A 21063-nucleotide genomic window follows, 5' to 3' on the forward strand; every position below is an offset into this window, starting at 1 on the left:
GGGCCCAGAGTTGCTTTCGTTACTTGCTCTTGCTCTTTGTGGGTGTGGGGGGAGCTGCCTGTCCAGCTGCGGAGTAAGTCCTTTCCCAAAAGGCCGCGATGCTGAGACAAAAGGTAAATCTGCCCTCTGGATATGAAGTCACCCGCCCACATGACCATTCCTGGGCAACGGGGTCGGGGTCCGGTGAGTCAGAAGAGACCCCTTCTCTCCTAGTATTTCTTTTTTTTTTTTTTATTGCTTAAAGTATTACAAAGGGTATTACATATGTATCCATTTTATCCCCCCGCCCTAGACAGTCCCCTAGCCTCCCCTATCCCCCAGTGTCTTATGTCCATTGGTTATGCTTATATGCATGCATACAAGTCCTTTAGTTGATCTCTTACCCCCCTACATCCTGCCCCCCAACCCTCCCCGGCCTTCCCGCTGCAGTTTGACAATCTGTTTGAGGCAGCTCTGCCTCTGTATCTATTATTGTTCAAAAGTTTAGAATGGTCTCTATTGTCCATGAATGAGTGAGATCATGTGGTATTTTTCCTTTATTGACTGGCTTATTTCACTTAGCATAATGCTCTCCAGTTCCATCCATGACGTTGCAAATGGTAAGAGTTCCTTCCTTTTTAGAGCAGCATAGTATTCCATCGTGTAGATGTGCCACAGTTTTCTAATCCATTCATCTACTGATGGGCACTTAGGATGTTTCCAGATCTTAGCTATGGTGAATTGTGCTGCTATGAACATAGGGGTGCATATATCCTTTCTGATTGGTGTTTCTGGTTTCTTGGGATATATTCCTAGAAGTGGGATCACAGGGTCAAATGGGAGTTCCATTTGTAGTTTTTTGAGGAAACTCCATACTGTCTTCCATAGTGGCTGCACCAGTCTGCATTCCCACCAGCAGTGCACAAGTGTTCCTTTTTCTCCACATCCTCTCCAGCACTTGTCGTTTGTTGATTTGTTGATGATAGCCAGTCTGACAGGTGTGAGATGGTACCTCATTGCTGTTTTGATTTGCATCTCTCGGATGATTAGTGACTTTGAGCATGTTTTCATATGTCTCTTGGCTTTCTGAATGTCCTCTTTTGAAAGGTGTCTATTTAGGTCCTTTGCCCATTTTTTGATTGGATTGTTTATCTTCCTTTTGTTAAGTTGTATGAGTTCCCTATAAATTTTGGAGATTAAGCCCTTATCAGATATGTCATTGGCAAATATGTTTTCCCACACAGTGGGTTTTCTCGTTGTTTTGTTGATGGTTTCTCTTGTTGTGCAGAAGCTTTTTATTTTGATGTAGTCCCATTTGTTCATTTTTTCTTTAGTTTCAAGTGCCCTAGGAGCTGTATCAGTGAAGATATTGCTTTGGCATATGTCTGAGATTTTGTTGCCTTTGGATTCTTCTAGAATTTTTATGGTTTCCTGTCGTACATTTAAGTCCTTTATCCATTTTGAGTTTATTTTTGTGTATGGTGTAAGTTGGTGGTCTAGTTTCATTTTCTTACATATATCTGTCCAATTTTCCCAACACCATTTATTGAAGAGACTATCTTGGCTCCATTATATGTTCTTGCCTCCTTTGTCAAATATTAATTGAGCATATTGGTTCGGGCCGATTTCTGGGCTCTCTATTCTATTCCATTGATCTATATGCCTATTCTTGTGCCAGTACCAGGCAGTTTTGAGAACAGTGGCTTTGTAATACAACTTGATATCTGGTATTGAGATCCCACCTACTTTGTTCTTTTTCAGGATTGCTGCAGCTATTCGGGGTCTTTTTTTATTCCAGATGAATTTTTGGAAAGTTCGTTCTAGATCTCTGAAGTATGCCGTTGGTATTTTAATGGGAAGTGCGTTGAATTTATAGATTGCTTTGGGTAGTATGGACATTTTAATGATGTTGATTCTACCAATCCATGAACACGGTATGTTCTTCCATCTGTTTATGTCTTCCTCTATATCTTTTTTCAACGTCCTGTAGTTTTCTGAGTAGAGGTCTTTTACCTCTTTAGTTAAGTTTATTCCTAGGTAGCTTAATTTTTTTGGTGCAATGGTAAATGGGATTGTTTTTATAATCTCTCTTTCTGAAAGTTCACTATTGGTGTATAGAAATGCCTCAGATTTCTTGGGGTTAATTTTGTATCCTGCTACATTGCCAAATTCATGTATTAAGTCTAGTAGCTTTTTGATGGAATCTCTAGGGTTTTGTATGTATAATATCATGTCATCTGCAAATAAGGACAGTTTTACTTCCTCTTTTCCGATTTGGATGCCTTTTATTTCTTCTTCTTGCTGAATTGCAATGGCTAACACTTCCAGTACTATGTTGAACAGGAGTGGTGAGAGGGGGCATCCCTGTCTTGTTCCTGTTCTTAGGGGAAATGGTGTTAGTTTTTGTCCGTTGAGTATGATGTTGGCTGTGGGCCTGTCATATATGGCTTTTATTATGTTGAGGTATGATCCTTCTACTCCCACCTTGCTGAGAGTTTTTATCAAAAATGAGTGTTGAATTTTGTCAAATGCTTTTTCTGCATCAATTGATATGACCATGTGGTTTTTTTCTTTCAATTTGTTTATGTGATGTATCACGTTTATTGATTTGCGGATATTGTACCATCCTTGCATCCCTGGGATAAATCCTACTTGGTCATGGTGTATGATCTTTCTGATGTACTGCTGGATCCGATTTGCTAAGATTTTGTTGAGGATTTTGGCATCTATGTTCATGAGGGATATTGGCCTGTAATTCTCTTTCATTGTGTTGTCTTTACCTGGTTTTGGTATTAGGGTGATGCTGGCTTCATAGAATGAGCTTGGAAGTGTTCCTTCCTCTTGAATTTTTTGTAGTAGTCTGAGGAGGATAGGTTTTAGTTCTTCCTTGAATGTTTGGTAAAACTTCCCTGTGAAGCCGTCTGGTCCTGGGCTTTTGTTTGCTGGAAGCTTTTTGATGACTGCTTCAATTTCTTCCATAGTTATTGGCCTGTTGAGATTTTTAGATTCTTCCTGATTGAGTTTTAGAATGTTGTATTTTTCTAGGAATTTGTCCATTTCCTCCAGGTTGTCTAGTTTGTTGGAGTAGAGCTGTCCATAGTATTTTTTAACAATCATTTGTATTTCTGTGGGGTCTGTTGTTATTTCGCCTCTATCGTTTCTGATTTTATTTATTTGGGTCCTCTCTCTCTGCTTCTTGGTGAGTCTGGCTAGAGGTTTGTCAATCTTGTTTATCCTTTCAAAGAACCAGCTCTTGGTTTCATTGATTTTCTGTATTGTTTTTTTGGTCTCTATGTCATTTTCTCCTAGTATTTCTAACAACCCCATTCTTATCCTGTTGCATCTGAGGTCTACTTTTCTCCAAAGGGAGCTATTAGAATTCCTTATGTCAGTAGAGAGTGATAGTGGAGGAGACAGAAGGGGAAGGAAGAAGGGAGGGGAAGGGCAAGGCTGAACAAGGAAGCTCTGAGAGCAAATGATATAGTGGAGGAGGTATAGAAGAAGGAAGAATGAAGTGTAAGCATTTATGAGCTTCAGAAGAGTTCAGAGACAATCTCTAGAATTTATTATTATTATTTTTTAAAATTTATCTGTGCTTTTCTTGGGAACTTCTAATTTCCAAATCAAGACACATTTCCCATTCATCCATTTAGTTTAATTTTAAAACCCTCATTTTTTTTCTAATTTTTGCATGAAAAAATTAATTTAGGCACCAAAGACAACTGCATTTTGAACATTTTATTTTATATTTTAAATATAATTTTGTTGATTTCAGAGAGGGAGAGGGAGACATAGAAACATTCATGATGAAAGAGAATTATTGATTGGCTGCCTCCTGCATGCCCCCCACTGAGGGCTGAGCCCGCAACCCAGGCTTTTGCCCTGACTGAGAATTGAACTATGACCTCATGGTTTATAGGTCGGTACTCAAGCACTGATCCACACCAGTCAGGTGCATTTTGGCCATTTTATTTTATTTTATTTTATTTTATTTTTATTTTTTTTGCAAACACCAAGAGGCTTTATTCCAGCGCGCTGGGGCTCAACTCGTAACTCTCGCAGGAGCAGAGGAGTTGGGCCAAGGCCATTTTAAATTAATATAATTTCTAGTTCAATCTTCTCATTTCTATAAGTTACTTGCAAGTCAAGGCTTCCGCCCAGCCGGCGTGGCTCTGAGGTTGAGCATCATCAACCTATGAACCAAGAGGTCACAGTTTGATTCCTGGTCAGGGCACATGCCCAGGTTGCAGGCTGGACCCCCAGTGTGAGGTGTGCAAGAGGCAGCCGATCAATGATTCTCTCTCATCATTTATGTTTCCATCTCTCCTTCTCCCTTCCTCTCTGAAATCAATAAAAATATTTTTAAAAATAAAGTAAAATGGTCATTAAAAAAAAAAGTAAAGGCTCCCTATCAGGAGTATGAATGAGGTTTGGGGTCTGGGAGTTCCCGGCCTTGGAAGCACTACTTCCTATGTTAATTTTAGTGGGTTTTGGATATCTGTAGAGTTTGAGCAAATTTTCTAGGGATGTTATATAGTGGGTCAAAGTGTACTTACTGCTTGCCAAAACCGGTTTGGCTCAGTGGATAGAGCGTCAGCCTGCGGACTGAAAGGTCCCAGGTTCGATTCCGGTCAAGGGCATGTACCTTGGCTGCGGGCACATCCCCAGTAGGAGATGTGCAGGAGGCAGGTGATCGGTGTTTCTCTCATCGATGTTTCTAACTCTCTATCTCTCTCCCTTCCTCTCTGTAAAAAATCAATAAAATATATTTTTAAAAAAAAAGTGTACTTACTGCTTATGGGTTGAACTCCAGGAAGCTCTTACCCCTTGAGTCTTATTGAACCCTCTTATGTGACTTGATTTCTCTCCCAGCTGTCTAAGACAACTAGAGGGGCTTGGGGCACCAGGTGGCCTCATGGGTGCTCCTCCTCATGAGCTGGTCAGTTTAATTACAGTTGAGTTGGAATATCACTGTGGGCTCCTGCATGTCATGAGGAATGACCTCTGACACCTCCACAAAAAATCCTTAGTTATTAAGAACACCGGAGATTTGGGCTGGAAGGAGGACATGCCCCTTATCTTCAGAGTTGAACGACTTCAGCTCTCATTTATACAGTGAACGTGTACTGCTCAGACTCTCAGAAAACAATTCCAATTGAAATGCCTGGATTAAAAAAAACCAGCCACTGATTTTCCCTTCTGTTTCAGGGTCAGTTAAAGTCAAAATTGACTTGCTAGGTAAGAGTCTAGCCTAGGACATTACTAGCTGCCATAAACTGCTTTTAGTTAAAAGGTTTCATTTCACACCGTCCTTTGTGGTCACTTGAGGTCTCTGAGTTTGCAAGGCCACCACCCAGGCCTCCCTGAGCTCGTTGTGTTTAGTGTGTGGCCCCTTTCAGTCCACGCTTTACTATCACATTTTTTAAACACTCGTTTTCAGATTAAGGAAGTTCCTTTTATTCTGGTTTATTAAGTTCTTAACATAAATAGAGGCTGAATTTTAGGTGGAGTTTTTCTTGAAAGTGTCTTTTGAAAAATTTACATGGTTTTTTCTTCTTTAAACCTTTAATGCTGTGAATTACAGTGACTTTTATATTGTGAAACGGTGTTTCTGAAACAAACCCACATTTCCTGCACATTATCGTTTTTATTCATTGCTGATTGTGTTACTGTTCATAAAGGATGTTCCTACTTGCTAATATTAGCCTGTTATTTTCCTTTCTGAGTTTTGAAAGAATTAAGTGGCCATCTCAGATGGTGACTAAAGAAAATGGAATTTATTTAAGGAAAAGGGGATGGGAGATGAGGATATGCATGGGAAGGACTACGCAGTACTGAGCAAAAGGTATTGTACCCCATGATGGCAGCAAAAATGTACTTAGGACCGTGAAACAAGGGCATAGATGACAGTGGTTCTCAACCTTCTGGCCCTTTAAATACAGTTCCTCATGTTGTGACCCAACCATAAAATTATTTCCGTTGCTACTTCATCACTGTCATGTTGCTACTGTTATGAATCGTAATGTAAATATCTGATACGCAGGATGGTCTTAGGCGACCCCTGTGAAAGGGTCGTTCGTCCGCCAAAGTGGTCACGACCCACAGGTTGAGAACCGCTGGCATAGAAGAAGCAACAGAGAAGCCTAGACTGGGCTGCTTTGACTCTGAGAAGTCAGAGAAAAGAGCCCTGGGAGACAAGTGCAGGAGGTTAGCCGGGGACAAGCTGCCGCTGCCCATTGCTCCCCTGGTTGCAGGTCTCATGGGGTCCCTTAGAGGTTGGGGGTTACATGCTTGTCGGGGAATGGGAAGGGCATGCTCCTTGGAGGGAGAGTGCACACTGGGTCCTTCATCCTGAGCACATTTCTCTCTTTCTTTCAGGTGGAAATCTTAGGGGAGGTCTCAGGGGAGGGTCTTAATAGAATATTCATCAGCATCCCAGGTGTACTCTTTCAGGATCGTGGTTGCCACTGATTGGTTGATGCCAGGGCAGGAAGTTATTAGTCAGTGCAATAGGTCCTGAGGCAGCCCTGTCATTTGTCTGGTTTTTCTGCTTTTCTGGGCCTGGAGCTGAAATACAACTGAAGCCTAGATGTTATCTTTAGGGAGGAAAATGTCAGCCGGTCTAAACTGCCTGAAAAGCAATATGAAAGATGGGGGTTGGGGGGTGAGCATAGGTTCTTGTTTTCTCAATTGTGCTCCTTGAGTCATCTGGAGCTTTCTGCCCTGGTGAGTCTCTGTACTTGGCTCATGTCCCTGCTCTGCTCATGTCTAGCAAGTTTCTTTTGATTTGGTGGTCAACATTTTGCCAGCCACACAATCAGAGCTGGGGGGGGGGGGGTGTCTCTCTCTTGTTTTCTGTAAGAGCACCTGTAATATTATAATTAATTGATCCTTGCCTGGATGGCATGGCTCAATGGTTGAGCATCAACCCATGAACCAGGTCACGGTTTGATTCCTGGTCAGGGCATGTTACCCAGATTTCGGGCTTGATCCCGTGTGGGGTGTGCAGGAGGCAGCCAATCAATGATTCTCTCTCATCACTGATGTTTCTATCTCTCTCTCTCTCTCTGAAATGAATAATAAAAAAAAAGGAATTAATTGTTGCTTGAATGTTTGGAAAACTTCCTGTCAAATAATCTAGGTTATATGTATCCTTTATTGGAAGGATTAAAAATATAAACTCAGTTTGTCTATTGGTTAATAGGGCTACTCATAATTCTCTTCCTTTTTGACTTAGTTCTGGTTTCATTTTATTTTTCTAAGCATTTATTCCTTTTAATCTAATTTTTCAAATATTTGCAATAAAGACGCTCCTGATGTCCTCCTATTGCCTGCTGTCATTGTTTTCTTTTTTACTCCTATTATTGCTTATTGTGCCCACCCTCATTTTTTCTTAATCATTCATCCAGAAGTTTGCTTTTATTTTTTAAAATATATTTTATTGATTTTTCACAGAGAGGAAGGGAGAGGGATAGAGAGTTGAAAACATCGATGAGAGAGAAACATCGATCAGCTGCCTCCTGCACACCTCCCACTGGGGATGTGCCCGCAACCAAGGCACATGCTCTTGACCGGAATCGAACCTGGAACCGTTCAGTCTGCAGGCTGACGCTCTATCCACTGAGCCAAACCGGTCAGGGCCAGAAGTTTACTTTTTAAGGAATCATCTCTAGACTTTGTTGGTTCTAGTACTAATTTAATGAGCCAAATTTCAATGCAAAGGAAGGTTGGGCTTCCTACAGACTCTTTTCACCTGTTGACACCAAAGGGAGGGGTTGTGACCAGGAGCCTGGAGCTGCCTCATGACAGAGTGGGGGGGGGGCGGCGCGCAGAGGGGAAAGAGGCTTTCCAGGTGTGCTCTTCCGGGGTTGTGGTCGCATCCTCTCCTTTCCCCTGAGGGCAACGGGGTCTCCTAGTGATGGGATGAGACTTGGAATCAGGCAGCAGTGTGGTGAGCTGGGCTGGCTGCATTACTTCTTTTTTATTTCCGCATAAACTGGCTCTGTGCCTGGTGGGGATGGGGAGGCTGACGTTGGTTGCTTTGATTCTTGGCCACTGAAGCTCAGCAAAGAATATGTAACTTCATGGATCTGAAAGGGATGAGAAGTGGTCAATTAAGTCAGTGTCACAGGCCGGGCCCTCACCTGGCCTCCAGTCATTTGGCACCACCTGCTCTCGCCACTTGAAACTTCTAGTTTTGGAGGATTTTTATTTCCCATTTTCTCTGCTTGCTGACATCATTTGAATGATCATTAGAAGACAGATTATGTTATTCATACAATGGAAGAGGGGGATACAGCAGTGAGAATGAACAACTACAAATATATACAACAATATGGATAAGTCTCATGAAAACCATTTTGAACGAAAGAAACAAGACACAAATAAGGATATACTGTGCTTTTTAATGTAAGAGCATAAACAGGCAAAAATAATCTAGTGCATTGGAAGGCAGGATATAGTTACTCTTTGGAGGAAAGTGACTGGAGGGTTTCATTTTGCAGGGAGATGACATGTTTTGTTTCGTCATTTCAGTGTTACTTACCTTACAAGGGTATGCTCAACTCATGGTAATTTATACATTGTTAACATATACAGATGCTTTAAGCACTTTTCAACACATATGTGTGCTCTGTTGAAAGGCTAAATGAGAGGAGCTCAGTAACGTTATTATAAAGTGAAGGAACTAAGACCTCAGACCCACTGGAATGGACATTATCCTTTAACAGGAAGAACAGGATCAGACTGAGGTAGAGGAGGGAGAATGACCCAGTGCCTTCCTGATGTTGGGCACCATGCTGGTGCTTTGCATGTGTTATCTCATTTCATTCCTTCAGCTTCTCTCTGAAGTAGGCAGCATTTCGTGTTTACAGATGACAGGGTGAGGATCAGAGAGATTAAGTTACGTGCCCAAGGTCACAGAGGAACTAAGAGTCACAGCCAGGATTCAAACTCAGGATGGGGGTAACTCCAGAGCCCACATTCTTGCATGAGGTAGGCTCATGGGAGTAGTTAACCAATACACCTTGGTTTGTTGCTGCATTGAGGAACCTTGATTCAAACGTGATCGCACTTGTGTCCTCCAGTGTACTCCATTCTCTATAGGGGTATATGCATGAGAAAATGAGCCAGTGAAACTGGCTGTGCTTACCTTGTTCGGTGAGTTGTCGGAGTGGCCCTGACCTGGGAGTTGAAAGAAGAGTTAGCAATCCATGAAAATGCAAAGCTGACTTATGGTCTTATAGCCTCGGTGTTCCTAAGCTGTTGTGATTTCTAGCTGAAAGAGGTGGCAGGTGGTGGGAGGAGGGTGGGATGTGGCCCATGATTACTTAAGGAAATCGCTTCTCTCAGAGTCTGTGGTCCAGACCCAGGGTGTTAGTACCAGCAGGAGCGGGTGGGGTTGAGGGGTGAGTGGGGCAGGGAGGCCTCAGTCCACTTCTGAATTTTTCCCCCCAGCTCACAAGGTGTTGTTTTTGCCCAGTTGAGTTTCTCAGCAACAGGCACCAGTGGCAAGGAGGGGCATAGAGACTGACCGCACCCAGAGCACCACAAGACAGGGAAAGTCTCACCAAAGGAGAGTGCCCACATCCCTAATAGAGGAGGAGGGGAAGGGGTAAGGTGAGGAGTGGCTTTGGAAAACATGTCCATCTTACTCAGGCCTGCCAGGTCTGGCTGAGTGAGTCTCTCCCAGGGCTGGGTCTCAGGGGAATCTTTTGTGACTAGAAGGGTGTGAGGACCTACGGCAACCTAAGGTTGGGAAGTGGAGATCCCCTCTAACATTTCAGAAGGTACTGAGTCCTTGGGACCAGGTTTCCTGCTAGGGCAGGGCACGTGGTAGAACACACCAGCTCTCACTGGTGATGGCTTTACTTACTGTGGTTGGAGGCTGAGGGTTTGTGCTCTGTGAGATCGCGCGGGTCGCTTGCCCTAAATAAATATCAGAGACTGTGACTGCTATTCCCAAGCACAGGATCTTTGCTCCTTGAAGTAAGAAGGACACTGTCCGCTCATTTATGCTAGAGTCAGTATTGCCTTCCTCCTAGGGCTCCTCTTCAGTGTACCCACCATCCCTTCTAGAGTGCACTCCTTTCCTGCTGCACTAACATTCACACAGGCCCATCCCTTTTAAAAAAATCTTCATCTGGTATTTATTAACTTCAGAAAGCTGAAGGGAAGAGAGAAGAGAGGGAGAGAGATTGAGAGAGAGAGAGAGAGAGAGAGAGAGAGAGAGAGAGATGCCCATCAAGGGATAGAACCCTCAACTTAGGTTTGTGTCCTGACTGAGAATGTACACCTGGCCAGGGAACAAACTGATAAAGAGTAGTCTTTATCAGTTGCTTCTGAGCCTATTTCTACCTAGACACCTTTTGGCTTTGTTGATTCTGTTTTCATTCTTTATTTATTACCCAAAAGGCCTTTAGTTTCAGCTTTAAAAAATATATAAATCTGTTGATTTTAGAGAGAGGAAAGGAGAAGGACAGATAAAAACATCAATGATGAGAGAATCATCCATCAGCTGCCTTCTGCAAGCCCTGTTATGGCAATTGAGCCAACAACCCTTGCATGTGCCCTGACTGGGAATTGAACTGTGACCTCCTGGTTCATGGGTCAATGTTCGACCATTGAGCCACACAGGCCAGGCTGGTTTCACGTATTTTTAAGGTTCTCTTCCTGTCCTGCCCCTCTCTTCTCCTCTTCCTATGGTTGGCAGAGCACACAACTCGCTTTCTCCTGCTACTCTTTTCGTTTACTGATTTGTCTTCCTTCTTGGACCTTGGTTTCCCTGACTATAGGACCAAGGAACATAGTCAGATCTGCCCACTCTAAACCACAGGGGGATGGGAATAACCATGTTCCAAAGAGGGTGGGGTACAGGAAGCTTGAAGACCAGGGAAGAAGAGGCCTCAGGAATCAGTGCTGAGAAGCAGGGATTTAAGAAGGAGGAGGAGCAGATCCAGGCCCAGAGACAGAGGGGAAGTCTCCTTCCCTCTCCCAGGATGGTCATCAGCCATGGAGGAAGTGGAGCAAGAGGAAGACCGTCATACCCTCCAGTCTTTCTGATACACAGGAAGTACGCCAGCACTGCTACCAGAGCTACGCCAGCCAGGACGCCAACCACGATGCCGGCCATAGCCCCAACTGAGAGGCCAGGACTTGATAGTGTTGGATCATCTGTCATGGATAGAAAAGAGAAGAATGAGTGGAGGTGACGTTATTTTACAGTGTGGCTGCCCTGGGAAACAACTCCCAGCATGAAGTAGTCTCTACTTGTTCCTCCAAGGAAGAAATTTCCCCTGGGAGGGTTGCTATGAGATAAATAGCTAATTATATCCTCTAATTTTTTTCTCTCATTGTATTTCTATGTTGGTGCCCAGACTTGACACAATTCCAACCTGGACTTTTTGCACTGAGATATGGTTAGAGCTTTGGAAATGTGAGGAAGCTGATGGCCATTTTTGTAAGTCATAACTTCCCACCTTTCATGGTTGCGCTTTTTCTGTACCAGGTGTGGCGGCCATGAGTATGTGTTAGTCGGGTCTCCTTGGTGAGGACTGAACTGATGAAAGGTGGTGAATGCACCACCTACTTTGCACAGAGGTCCCCCAGGCTCCCAGCAGGGATCTGAAATAAGCCCAATGCTGTGAGCAATGGTTTTCATCTTGTGGGTAACTTTAGCTCAAGGACTCCCCATCAGCCTTGCAGATACTGTCTTAGAAGGCACTGTAGCCCTGGCAGGTGTTGCTCAGTGGCTGGAGCATCGTTCCCTGCACCAAAAGGTCACTGGTTCGATTCCCAGACAGGGCACATGCCAGTGTTGCTGACTGGATCCCCAGTGGGGGGTGTGCAGGAGGCAGCTGATCAATAATTCTCTCTCTCTCCCTCTCCCTTCCTCTCTCACACACAGACACCCTCCCCCCACAACATTAAAAAAACATGGCATTGGAGGTGTTTCCAACATGCTTTAAAATGAGAGCTACTGGGGATCTAAAGGTATTGTCCACCCTGCTTCCCTTCACTACTTCCAGGGTTGAATAAAAAAAACACACACAATTAAAACAGGTCTCTTCCTGAGGCCTAACTCCCTAAATAAACCTAAAGGTGTCTTGTGCAGGAGAATTTTTTTTCCTATTCAAGTTAGAGCAAAAAGTTCTGCCAGCTCCTGTACCGTGAAAAAAGTTTCCATTTAAGGATTGTGGTGGCAAACCCAGAAGGCATACTGACCCCATAGGTTGCAGAAATGTTGCTGTTTAGACAGTCTGTGAACCCCCAGCTCCCTTTCCTAACCTGGAACAGACATATGCTCTCCAATCACCCTGAGAGGGGTAAGTGTCATTCCTTGAGAAGTAAATGATTCCATCCCAAGTAGTCACCACTAACACCGTTGTTTTGTTCCACAGCATTCCATCCTGGAAAGGAGGGATGCTCGAGGGAACATAGCGGGGAGATGGTGCATGGGGAAGTGATAGGTTCTCATCTCATAGGCCCACGGCTCATGGAGAAAGGTCACATTTTAGGAAGCCGTTTGGAGCTTCCAAAAGCCCTGGTAGCAGAGTTAAAGGGCAGTCTCCTAGTTTCCTCTGGTAAAAATAATGGGTTGGTCATTACAGATATTCATCCTGGATCGTTATGGGCGGTCGGGAGTGTTCTTTAGATCAGAGGGATGTTTAGCTCCCATAGTCATGGTGTCCGGAGAGTTTGTGTTCCTTTGACTTTTGCATGAGATCCACAGTGATTCTAGGAAGAAAGCACTCCCTACCTAGGACTACTTTTTGCCTACAGATGTTGTCTAGAGTTACTTGAGACCTTTAAACCAGTATGTAGTATTTCAAAGACCACCTACAACAGAATTCTTTGGGATGTTTTCTAAAAACACAAACTTCTGGGTCCCACTCCAGACATGCAGACATTCTGAGTCAGAACTTTTATGGGTAGAGTCTAGGAATCTGGAATTTTTAACAAGCACCCTAAAGATTTCCTATACAAACTAAAGCTTGAAAATAATTGTCTAAAAGGGGCATAATGTCAGCACTTTTCTTTTTCAGTTTGCCAAGTGAATACTAAACAGTAATGTTATATCCTTTAAATGTTCTCTAAGTATTCTTATATAATCATCTTTCATAATTTCAAAACTTTTCATGCAGATGGCTTGCTGTCTTCCAAAGTTAATTCACAAAGATGGGTAAACAAACAAACAAACAAACAAAAAAAGAACAACAGAAAAGATGGCACTGCAATCTAAATCTTTCTTTTCTTTCTCCTACACAATCACCAGATCTGCATCCTTGCCAGAGGAAACTTCCAGGCTCCTCCCACTTCCATCCCACGTTCTTTTCTTCACAGGGATTTTTTTCCAAATAAATATTTGTATGTCTAATCTCATCATGGCTGCCTCTCAGGGGATGAAAACTAACAAATCAGGCTTGAGACTTTGCACTCAACTCCTCTTTTCTTTTCCTATAATGATTTATTTTTGTGTGTGTAATGCCCCCCTAACCCTAAATTAAATCATTTTGCATCTGTGTCTTTTTTTCCCCATTTCTGTTGCTCTCACTAGTGAACTCAAGATTAAGGATTAATATTAATTTTACCTGCTGTTATGGGGCACTTACTATGTGCCAGACTCTGTGCTAAATGCTTTTGTTATATCTCATCTGATTCATATAATAACCTTGTCAGATAGACATTATTTCCATTTTACTGATGAAAAAATTGAGGCTTAGAGTGGTGAAAAATTTACCCAAAGTCATATGATTAGTAAGGGGTGGATCCTGGACTCTAGGACCACTGACTTCATAGAGGCCAGTGATAATAGGAGTAATAATAGCAGCCAATACCATGAAACATTTCTGTTGTGTGTGACATTTTGCTAAGGGTTTGATTCAATAGCACATTAAATACTTAAAACAATACCACGAAGCAGGTACTCTTATTGTAATTGTCTGTTGTGGAATATGAGGCTCAGAGAAGTTGAAAATCTTGGGCAAGAAATTTGCTATTGCAAATGCTTACTTTAAATAGGAAGAAAGATCTCAAATAAGTAACCTAACTCTACAACATAAGGAACTAGAGAAAGAGAACAAACTAAATTCTAATAAAGATTAGAGTGGAGATAGATAAATTACAGAATAGTAAAACAAGAGAGATAATCAATGAAACAAAAAGTTGGTTCCTGCCCTGACCAGTTTGGCTCAATGGATAGAGCGTTGCCCTGTGAACTGAAAGGTCCCAGGTTCAATTCCAGTCAAGGGCATGTACCTTGGTTGCGGGCACATCCCCAGTGTGGGGTGTGCAGGAGGCAGCTGATTGATGTTTCTCTCTCATCGATGTTTCTAACTCTCTATCCCTCTCCCTTCCTCTCCGTAAAAAATCAATAAAATATATTAAAAAAAAAAAAGTTGATTCCTCAAAAGAGATGAAAAAATTGACAAAACTTAACCTAGTTTGACTAAGGAAAAAAGTGAGAAGACTCAAATTACTAAAATCATAAATGAAAGTGGGTACATTATTACCAATTCTATGGAAATAATAAGAATTATAATAGTACTATGAGTAATTGTATGCCAGCAAATTGGATGACTTAGATGAAATGGACAAACACAAAACCTTACCAAGATGGAATCACAAAGTGTAGGGAGCGGCTCCAGAGTTAAGCCTCAGATTGACGTGGCAGAGCCACAAACAAGTCCCAGCTTAGAGGGCAGAGCCCTCTTAGCATAATTAAGCTTGACCTTATGGCCACCCCCTAGATAATTCCTAGGTAGCTAATGGGCTTTGGGAGATCCAGCAAGTGCTGCCAAAACAAGTGAAACTCACAAGAACATTGTATCTATGTTGACCACTACCTTGTTTTTCTCTGACTATAAAATAAAGCCTCAGCTTGCTGGCTAGATCCTTCTCTGTGGCCTCATCCAGGCACAGGAGATCCACCGAGCCCCGGGTATATTCTCTTTGTCTCTCTTTGCTTTAATCCTTCACCACCCCCGCTCAGGCTTACCGAACCCTTAGCTGTGCTGGCACAGCACAACAAAGAAATAGAAAATATGAATAGACCTATAAATAGTAAGGAGATTGAATCAGTGTAAGCATTTGACAAAATTCAGCATCCTTTCATGATAAAAATGCTCAAACTAGGAATAGAAGGAAACTACGTCAACATTATAAAGGCCGTTTATGACAAACCCACACCTAACATGATTCTCAATAGTGAAAGACTAAAAGTTTTTTCCTAAGATCAGGCAGAGACAAAGATCTGCCTTTGTTTGCCATTTCTACTCAAAACACTATTGGAAGTCCTAGCCAGCAATTAGACAAGAATGAGAAATAAAAGGCATCCCAATTGGAAAAGGAGATGTAAAATAATGTCTGTTTGCATATGATATGACCTTCTATGTAGAAAACCCTAAAGTCCCACAAAAATTGTTAGAACTAATAAACAAGTTCAGCAAAGCTGCAGGATACTAAATCAACAGGTAAAAATAAGTTGTGCTTCTATATATGAACAATGAACAATTCAGAAAGGAAATTAAGAAAATGCCATTTACAATAGCATCAAAAAGAGTAAAATTCTTAGGGATTAACTTAACTAGGGAAGTGAAAGACTTATTATATACTGAACAACCACAAAAAAAATTGCTGGAAAAATATGGGAAGATACTCTGTGTTCATGGATTGGAAGACTTCGTATTGTTAAAATGACAATACTGCCCAAAGTGATCTACAGATTCAAAGCAATCCCTATCAATATCCCAATGACATTTTGGGAACAAAAATAGAAAAGTCCATCCTGAAATTCATATGGAATGTCAAGAGACCCCCAATAACCAAAACAAACTGGAAAAAGAACAAAATTGGAGGATTCATACTTCCTTATTTCAAAATTTACTGTAAGGCTGTGACATCTAGAAATGGATTAGAAAGCCCAGAAATAAACCCTCACATATACGGCCAAATGATTTTGACAAGAATACCAAGACCTTCCCTGGCAGGTGTAGCTCAGTTGTGTGGAGCATCGTCCCGTACACTAAAAGATGACGGGTTCTATTCCTGGTCAGGGAACAACCCAGGTTGTTGGTTTGATCCTTAGGCAAGGCATGTGCGGGAGGAAGCCAGTTGATGTTTCACTCTTACATCAAAATCTAAGTGTGAGAGCTAAACTTAAAAAAACACTTAAAAGAGAACATAGGATGAAATCTTTATGATACTGGATTTGTCAAGGAATTTCTGGATATAAAACTAAGAGCACAAGCAACAAAGAATCCTACATAATAAAAGGCTAATATGCAAATTGTCCCTAAGGGTGAGAGTTCGACCAACCGGGTGTTAGACGTGCGCTAACCACCAGGGAGGTCCCGGCTGGCAGCCAGCAGCTGCTAGGGACCCTACTGGTGCACAAAATTTCATGCACTAGGCCTCTAGTAAGTAGATAAATTGGACTTTATCAAAATTTTAAAAATTGTGTTTATGAAACGACAATGTTAAAAAGAAAAAAGACACACAGGGAATGGGTATGGGTGAAAATATGTGAAAATCATATATCTGATAAGGGATTAATATCCAGAATATATATGTAACTATTACTCAACAACAACAATAAAACAATAGGATGAAAAAATGGCCAGAGGAACTGAGTAGAAATGTCTTCCAAGAAAATATAGCAAAGGACAATAAGCACATGAAAAGATGCTCAGCATCACTAATCGTTAGAGAAATGAAATCAAAACCACCATGAGATGACACCTCACACCGATTGAGATGGCTGTTACAAAAGCCAAAAAACCACCCAGAAAACAATGTGTTGGCAAGGATGGGGAAAGCTGGAACTTCTGTGCATTGCCAGGAGGAATATTTAATGGTGCAGCCACTATGGAAAATGGCACAGCAGTTCATCAAGAAATTGAACAAAAATTACTATTTGATCCAGGAATTCTACTTCTGGGTAAATACTCAAAAGAATTGAAAGCAGGGATTTGAACAGATATTTGTACACCCTTGGTCACAGCAGCATTATTCACAACAGACAAAAGGTAGAAACAACACAGAATTCATGGACAGATGAATGAGAAATTAAACGTGATGGATGCAATGGAATATTATTCAGCCTTAACAAGGAATGAAATTGTGATATATGCTATAATATGGATGAAACTTGAAGACACTATGCTATGTGAAAAAAGCCAGACACAAAAGGATAAATATCATATGATTCCACTTATATGAAGTACATAGAGTAGTCATATTAATAGAAACAGAATGGTGGCTTCCAGGGGTTGGGATTGGGGATTGGAGAGCTATTGTTTAATGGGTACAGAATTTTAGTGTGGCAAGATGAAAAAGTTCCTAACGGATAGTGGTAATGATTGCATAACAATGTGAATGCACTTAATGCCACTGAGGTATACACTTAAAAGTTAAAATGGTAAATTTTGTGTATAGTTTATCACATAAAAAATGAGCATAAAAAACAACCTTGTGCAAGGTCACAGTGAATGCCAGACCCAGGGTCGGAAACTGAGCTCTTCACCACTTTGCCATTCTGTTTACTGTGATGTCTCCTGATTGACAATCTGCTCCCTGTGACTTCTGTCCCTTTATCACACCATTGGTAGAGCAATCCTCCCAGGGAGATATAGGATAGGGCAAGGGGTCACTTACATTGTACGTCCAGCTCAAGAGGGTCACTCTTGCTGGAACTGATGGGGTTGAAGACCTCACACTGAAAGCCCCCAGCGTCCTCCCTCCTGACGGGGTCTATGGTGAGGATGCTGTTGTCCTGGGACAGCTTCATCCTGTGCTTGTGAGGTAGAATCTGGTTCTTGAAGAGCCACCGGATGGAGATGCCCCTGTCATTGGTGAGGCAGGTCAGGACCACGGCGTCCTTATGCTCTGTGACTGTGGCATTGCTGGCTCGGAGGGAGGGCTTCCCCACTGGCTCTGTGGAGAACAGGGGAGGTGAAGGGGTCGCGACCCACAGGTTGAGAACCGCTGCTCTAAAGACTTCTTTCATCAGAGTTGACACCTCTTGCCTCTCAGCCAACCTGAGTTTTTAAAAGAATAAGGCAGGTCTATGCATCACAAGACAAACAAATGCATGAGGAGCTGTGCACACAGAAGATGTAAGGCTGCCTGCTCTATGTCTGGGAGAAAAAGCACAGACTCTCAGGGCTCAGATAACTATTAGGGTTTCATCACAGAGAGACACGGGACTGGGAGTCAGAGACCACCCGGCACCTGCCCTGGCTCCTCACTGACCAGCTGACTGCCTGGCTGACCTTGGGTCTCACCTGGAATGTGCAGGTGCTGAGTCCCCTCCTGCTACACAGACCTACATTGCCGGGTGGAGATGTGCTTCCACGAAAGCCTCACAGTCCAGGGTTAACCTAGAGATGAGTAATGATGGGCCTCCCCATAGTCCTTAAACCATGAGAGGACTGGGCAGGGTGTCCTGGAACTGGGTGTCTGAGCAGAAACAATACACGGGAGACAAGAAGCAAGTCTGGTGGTGAGTTCAGTACCCAGGCTGCAGGGCCACGAGGTGTAGATGTCTGCCCAGGAGCTCACTGGTGACTGACATGAGACAGTGACCCCAGAAAGGGCAGAGCAGAGTCCAGGAATGATTTAGAAAAGAGTGGGGGACGGCGGGAGCTGGCTGGCGGTGGCAGCAGAGCCATCTCTCTGTAATGTCCTTTCTGCCACTGCAGAGGGCAGGGATCCTTCCTCCTCACGCAGACAATAGCAGAAGGGGGGCTTGTGGAGGTGGGGGAGCATGAACTTGCTGGAAATATGGCCCTCATGGTCCATTTGTGTTTGGCAGTTATGAGATAGATTTCCAGTTAAACTGTGAAAGAATATGTGAAAATCACTCATGCCCCGAAGATCTAATGCCATTTTTTGCAGGAATCTCTGTCTAGAGAGCACGAAGGTCATAGACCCAGTTCTGCCATCCAACCAGATCACACTGTGACCAAAGGGAGATGCCACAGTGGGTTTGGAATCAGGGACTCCCTGGGATAGAGAGAAGGTGAGTCCTGAGAAGAGAAGTGACCGGAGGGTGAGTCCAGGTGTCTGTGCTGTGTACAGGGCGGGAAAACACCAGATTGGGAGAAAGGACATGTGCCATGTTAGTAAAGTTAGGAAGACGGTCCCTCCCTGTTTCTAGGGACAGTCAGGCAGGTGGGGAGGAGCCCCCACATGGGCCTGTGGCATGTGCTCTTCCTTTTCTTTCTCACTCAGGAAACAACTGGAGTTTAGTCAAATTCATTCAAATGGGCAGCGTCTGAGAGAAAGGAGAGTGGCTGGTGGATCTCACCATCTGAGAGGATCCCACCTGCGGTCAAGGTGTCATCATGAGAACACGTGTGTGAAACAGACAGTGAACCAGTCAGATGGTGCAGGGTCACCAGGCCCATCTTGGGAAGGTCTCCGGAGCCACTGGGAGGAATGGGAGCCTCACACCAGGACGAGGATGTGAGTCAGGAGTCAGGGGTGAAGTGAGCACAGTAAGGCCCTTGGAGTGGAGGAGAGGCCTTGGCATGACTCACGTTGGTCAGTCAGTCTGTGTGATTCTGATTGAGTGACTGTATCTTCCTGTAACTCAGTTTTCCCTGATTGAAACAGGATAAATGGTAAATGGTCTCAGGTTTCCCATGCTGCCTGTGAACGAACCTTAAATCTTTCACAGTTTCCTAACCTAAAGCGTGGAATAGAGGGGCTGCCTAACTGTTAACTTGACACCCTCTGTTATTATTTGTGTCAGTGAGAGAGGATACCGTGGGCAGATCCCTGGTAGACTAGGAGCTTCGAGGAACATCTTCTCTTTCCCTCCCTGGGGAGGCCTTGTTCCTCTTCCTTCCTATGTCCCCCAGGGCAGTTGGCTAAAGGCCTGGGGACCTTGTCCACATACTCCCAACACGTGGTCTCAGGTGAAGGAGCAGGCTCCATCCCTCCCCACGTGTGGCTCTTGAGGCTGAGCCCTGGCGGTGACCACCTCAGCAAACTTGTGACATGGGCACCTGGGAAATTGTTGCTGCCAGTCAGCCCTGCCCACAGATCAACCTCAATCACCCAGAGGCTCCTCAGGTTCTCTGGAGTCAGGAGCCCTGGACAGAGGTCTGGGGAGGGACCACCTGGGTTGAACTTGTCTGTAAGGATCCCAGGGATCCCGCAGGCCAGGCCCTGTATAAGTCCTGCAGGGTTGTTCTCTGGGTCATGGTTGGGAGGGGCCCAGTTGTCTGGACTGAGACTGGTCTCCCTCTGCTGAGTCACTCCCATCAGACTGGCCCTTCTCTCTGTGGAGAATGTCTGCAGGGCTGGAATCCGGAAAGGGTACTCTGACCTTAAGGAGTTTGTCTCCATTGTGTGTCCTGCACTAAATGCCCAAACCCAACCTGGAATTCGAGGCAGAGGGGAATGTAAGAGAGTCCAGGCCTGGCAGTCCTGTGTGTGAAGTAGAATATACCCCACCCGACACCCAGAGGTCAGAGGGCAATCACTCACGGAATACACGGAGCTGTCCAGTTACTCTTTTGCTCCGAAAATCTTTGTCTATGGCTTGTAGAGTGTAGTATCCTGTGTCCTGCAGGGTGACTTTCTGGAACAGCAGGGATCCATTGGGGTATATTGTCTCTCGATGGCGGTATGCGGGCCCGAGAGTAGTTGTTTGAGTGTCTATTACATATGATACGATTTGAAGGTCAACGTCCGTTATTTCCCCTTTGTACCACATATAGCCCATTAGATCCCCAGGCAGGTTGTGGACACGGAGAAGCACATCCTTCCCTTCGGCAGCATTGGGCGGCACTGATTCAATAGTGAGCTGGGCAGTGGTGGGCAGGCTCCAGAGGGTTACGAGTGAGGCTAGGAGGGAAGAGAGAAGTTGATCAACATTTGGAGCAATGTATTGGAAGGAAAGATGATGGCCTGGGTCCTAGAAGGTCTCTTCATCTCTCAGCCTTGGTGTGTGTGAGTGTATTTCCTGTGGTCAAGTGCAGCAGCATGGCCAGCAATACTTCAGCACCTCTGACCTTATTTCCTGTTTGAAAAATCCCAGGTGCCTGCCTGGCTCCTGGATCCTGAAGTCAGAAATGC

The 21063-nt window shown here is 43.7% G+C and overlaps 1 protein-coding gene across 2 annotated transcripts in view; it reads right to left on the bottom strand.

Moving 5' to 3' along the window:
• Window positions 1–7570: 7570 nt before the first annotated feature.
• Window positions 7571–21063, bottom strand: part of LOC132216848 (carcinoembryonic antigen-related cell adhesion molecule 21-like) — a 169395-nt gene continuing 155902 nt past the window's right edge. Inside the window, exons 3-6 of one of the 2 annotated variants that reach the window (XM_059666466.1) lie at window positions 20473–20832; window positions 17632–17910; window positions 11025–11151; window positions 7571–8069 (exon numbers count right to left, since the gene is read on the bottom strand). In XM_059666466.1, the coding sequence (XP_059522449.1) occupies window positions 8042–8069; window positions 11025–11151; window positions 17632–17910; window positions 20473–20832 (794 nt within the window). In that variant the 3' untranslated portion in view covers window positions 7571–8041. Of the gene's footprint in view, window positions 8070–9482; window positions 9907–11024; window positions 11152–17631; window positions 17911–20472; window positions 20833–21063 lie in introns of those variants that run through there. The other variant, XM_059666465.1, reaches the window with a different exon arrangement.

This window comes from Myotis daubentonii, chromosome 15 (genome assembly GCF_963259705.1).
Source record: "Myotis daubentonii chromosome 15, mMyoDau2.1, whole genome shotgun sequence".
Lineage (NCBI taxonomy): Eukaryota > Metazoa > Chordata > Mammalia > Chiroptera > Vespertilionidae > Myotis > Myotis daubentonii.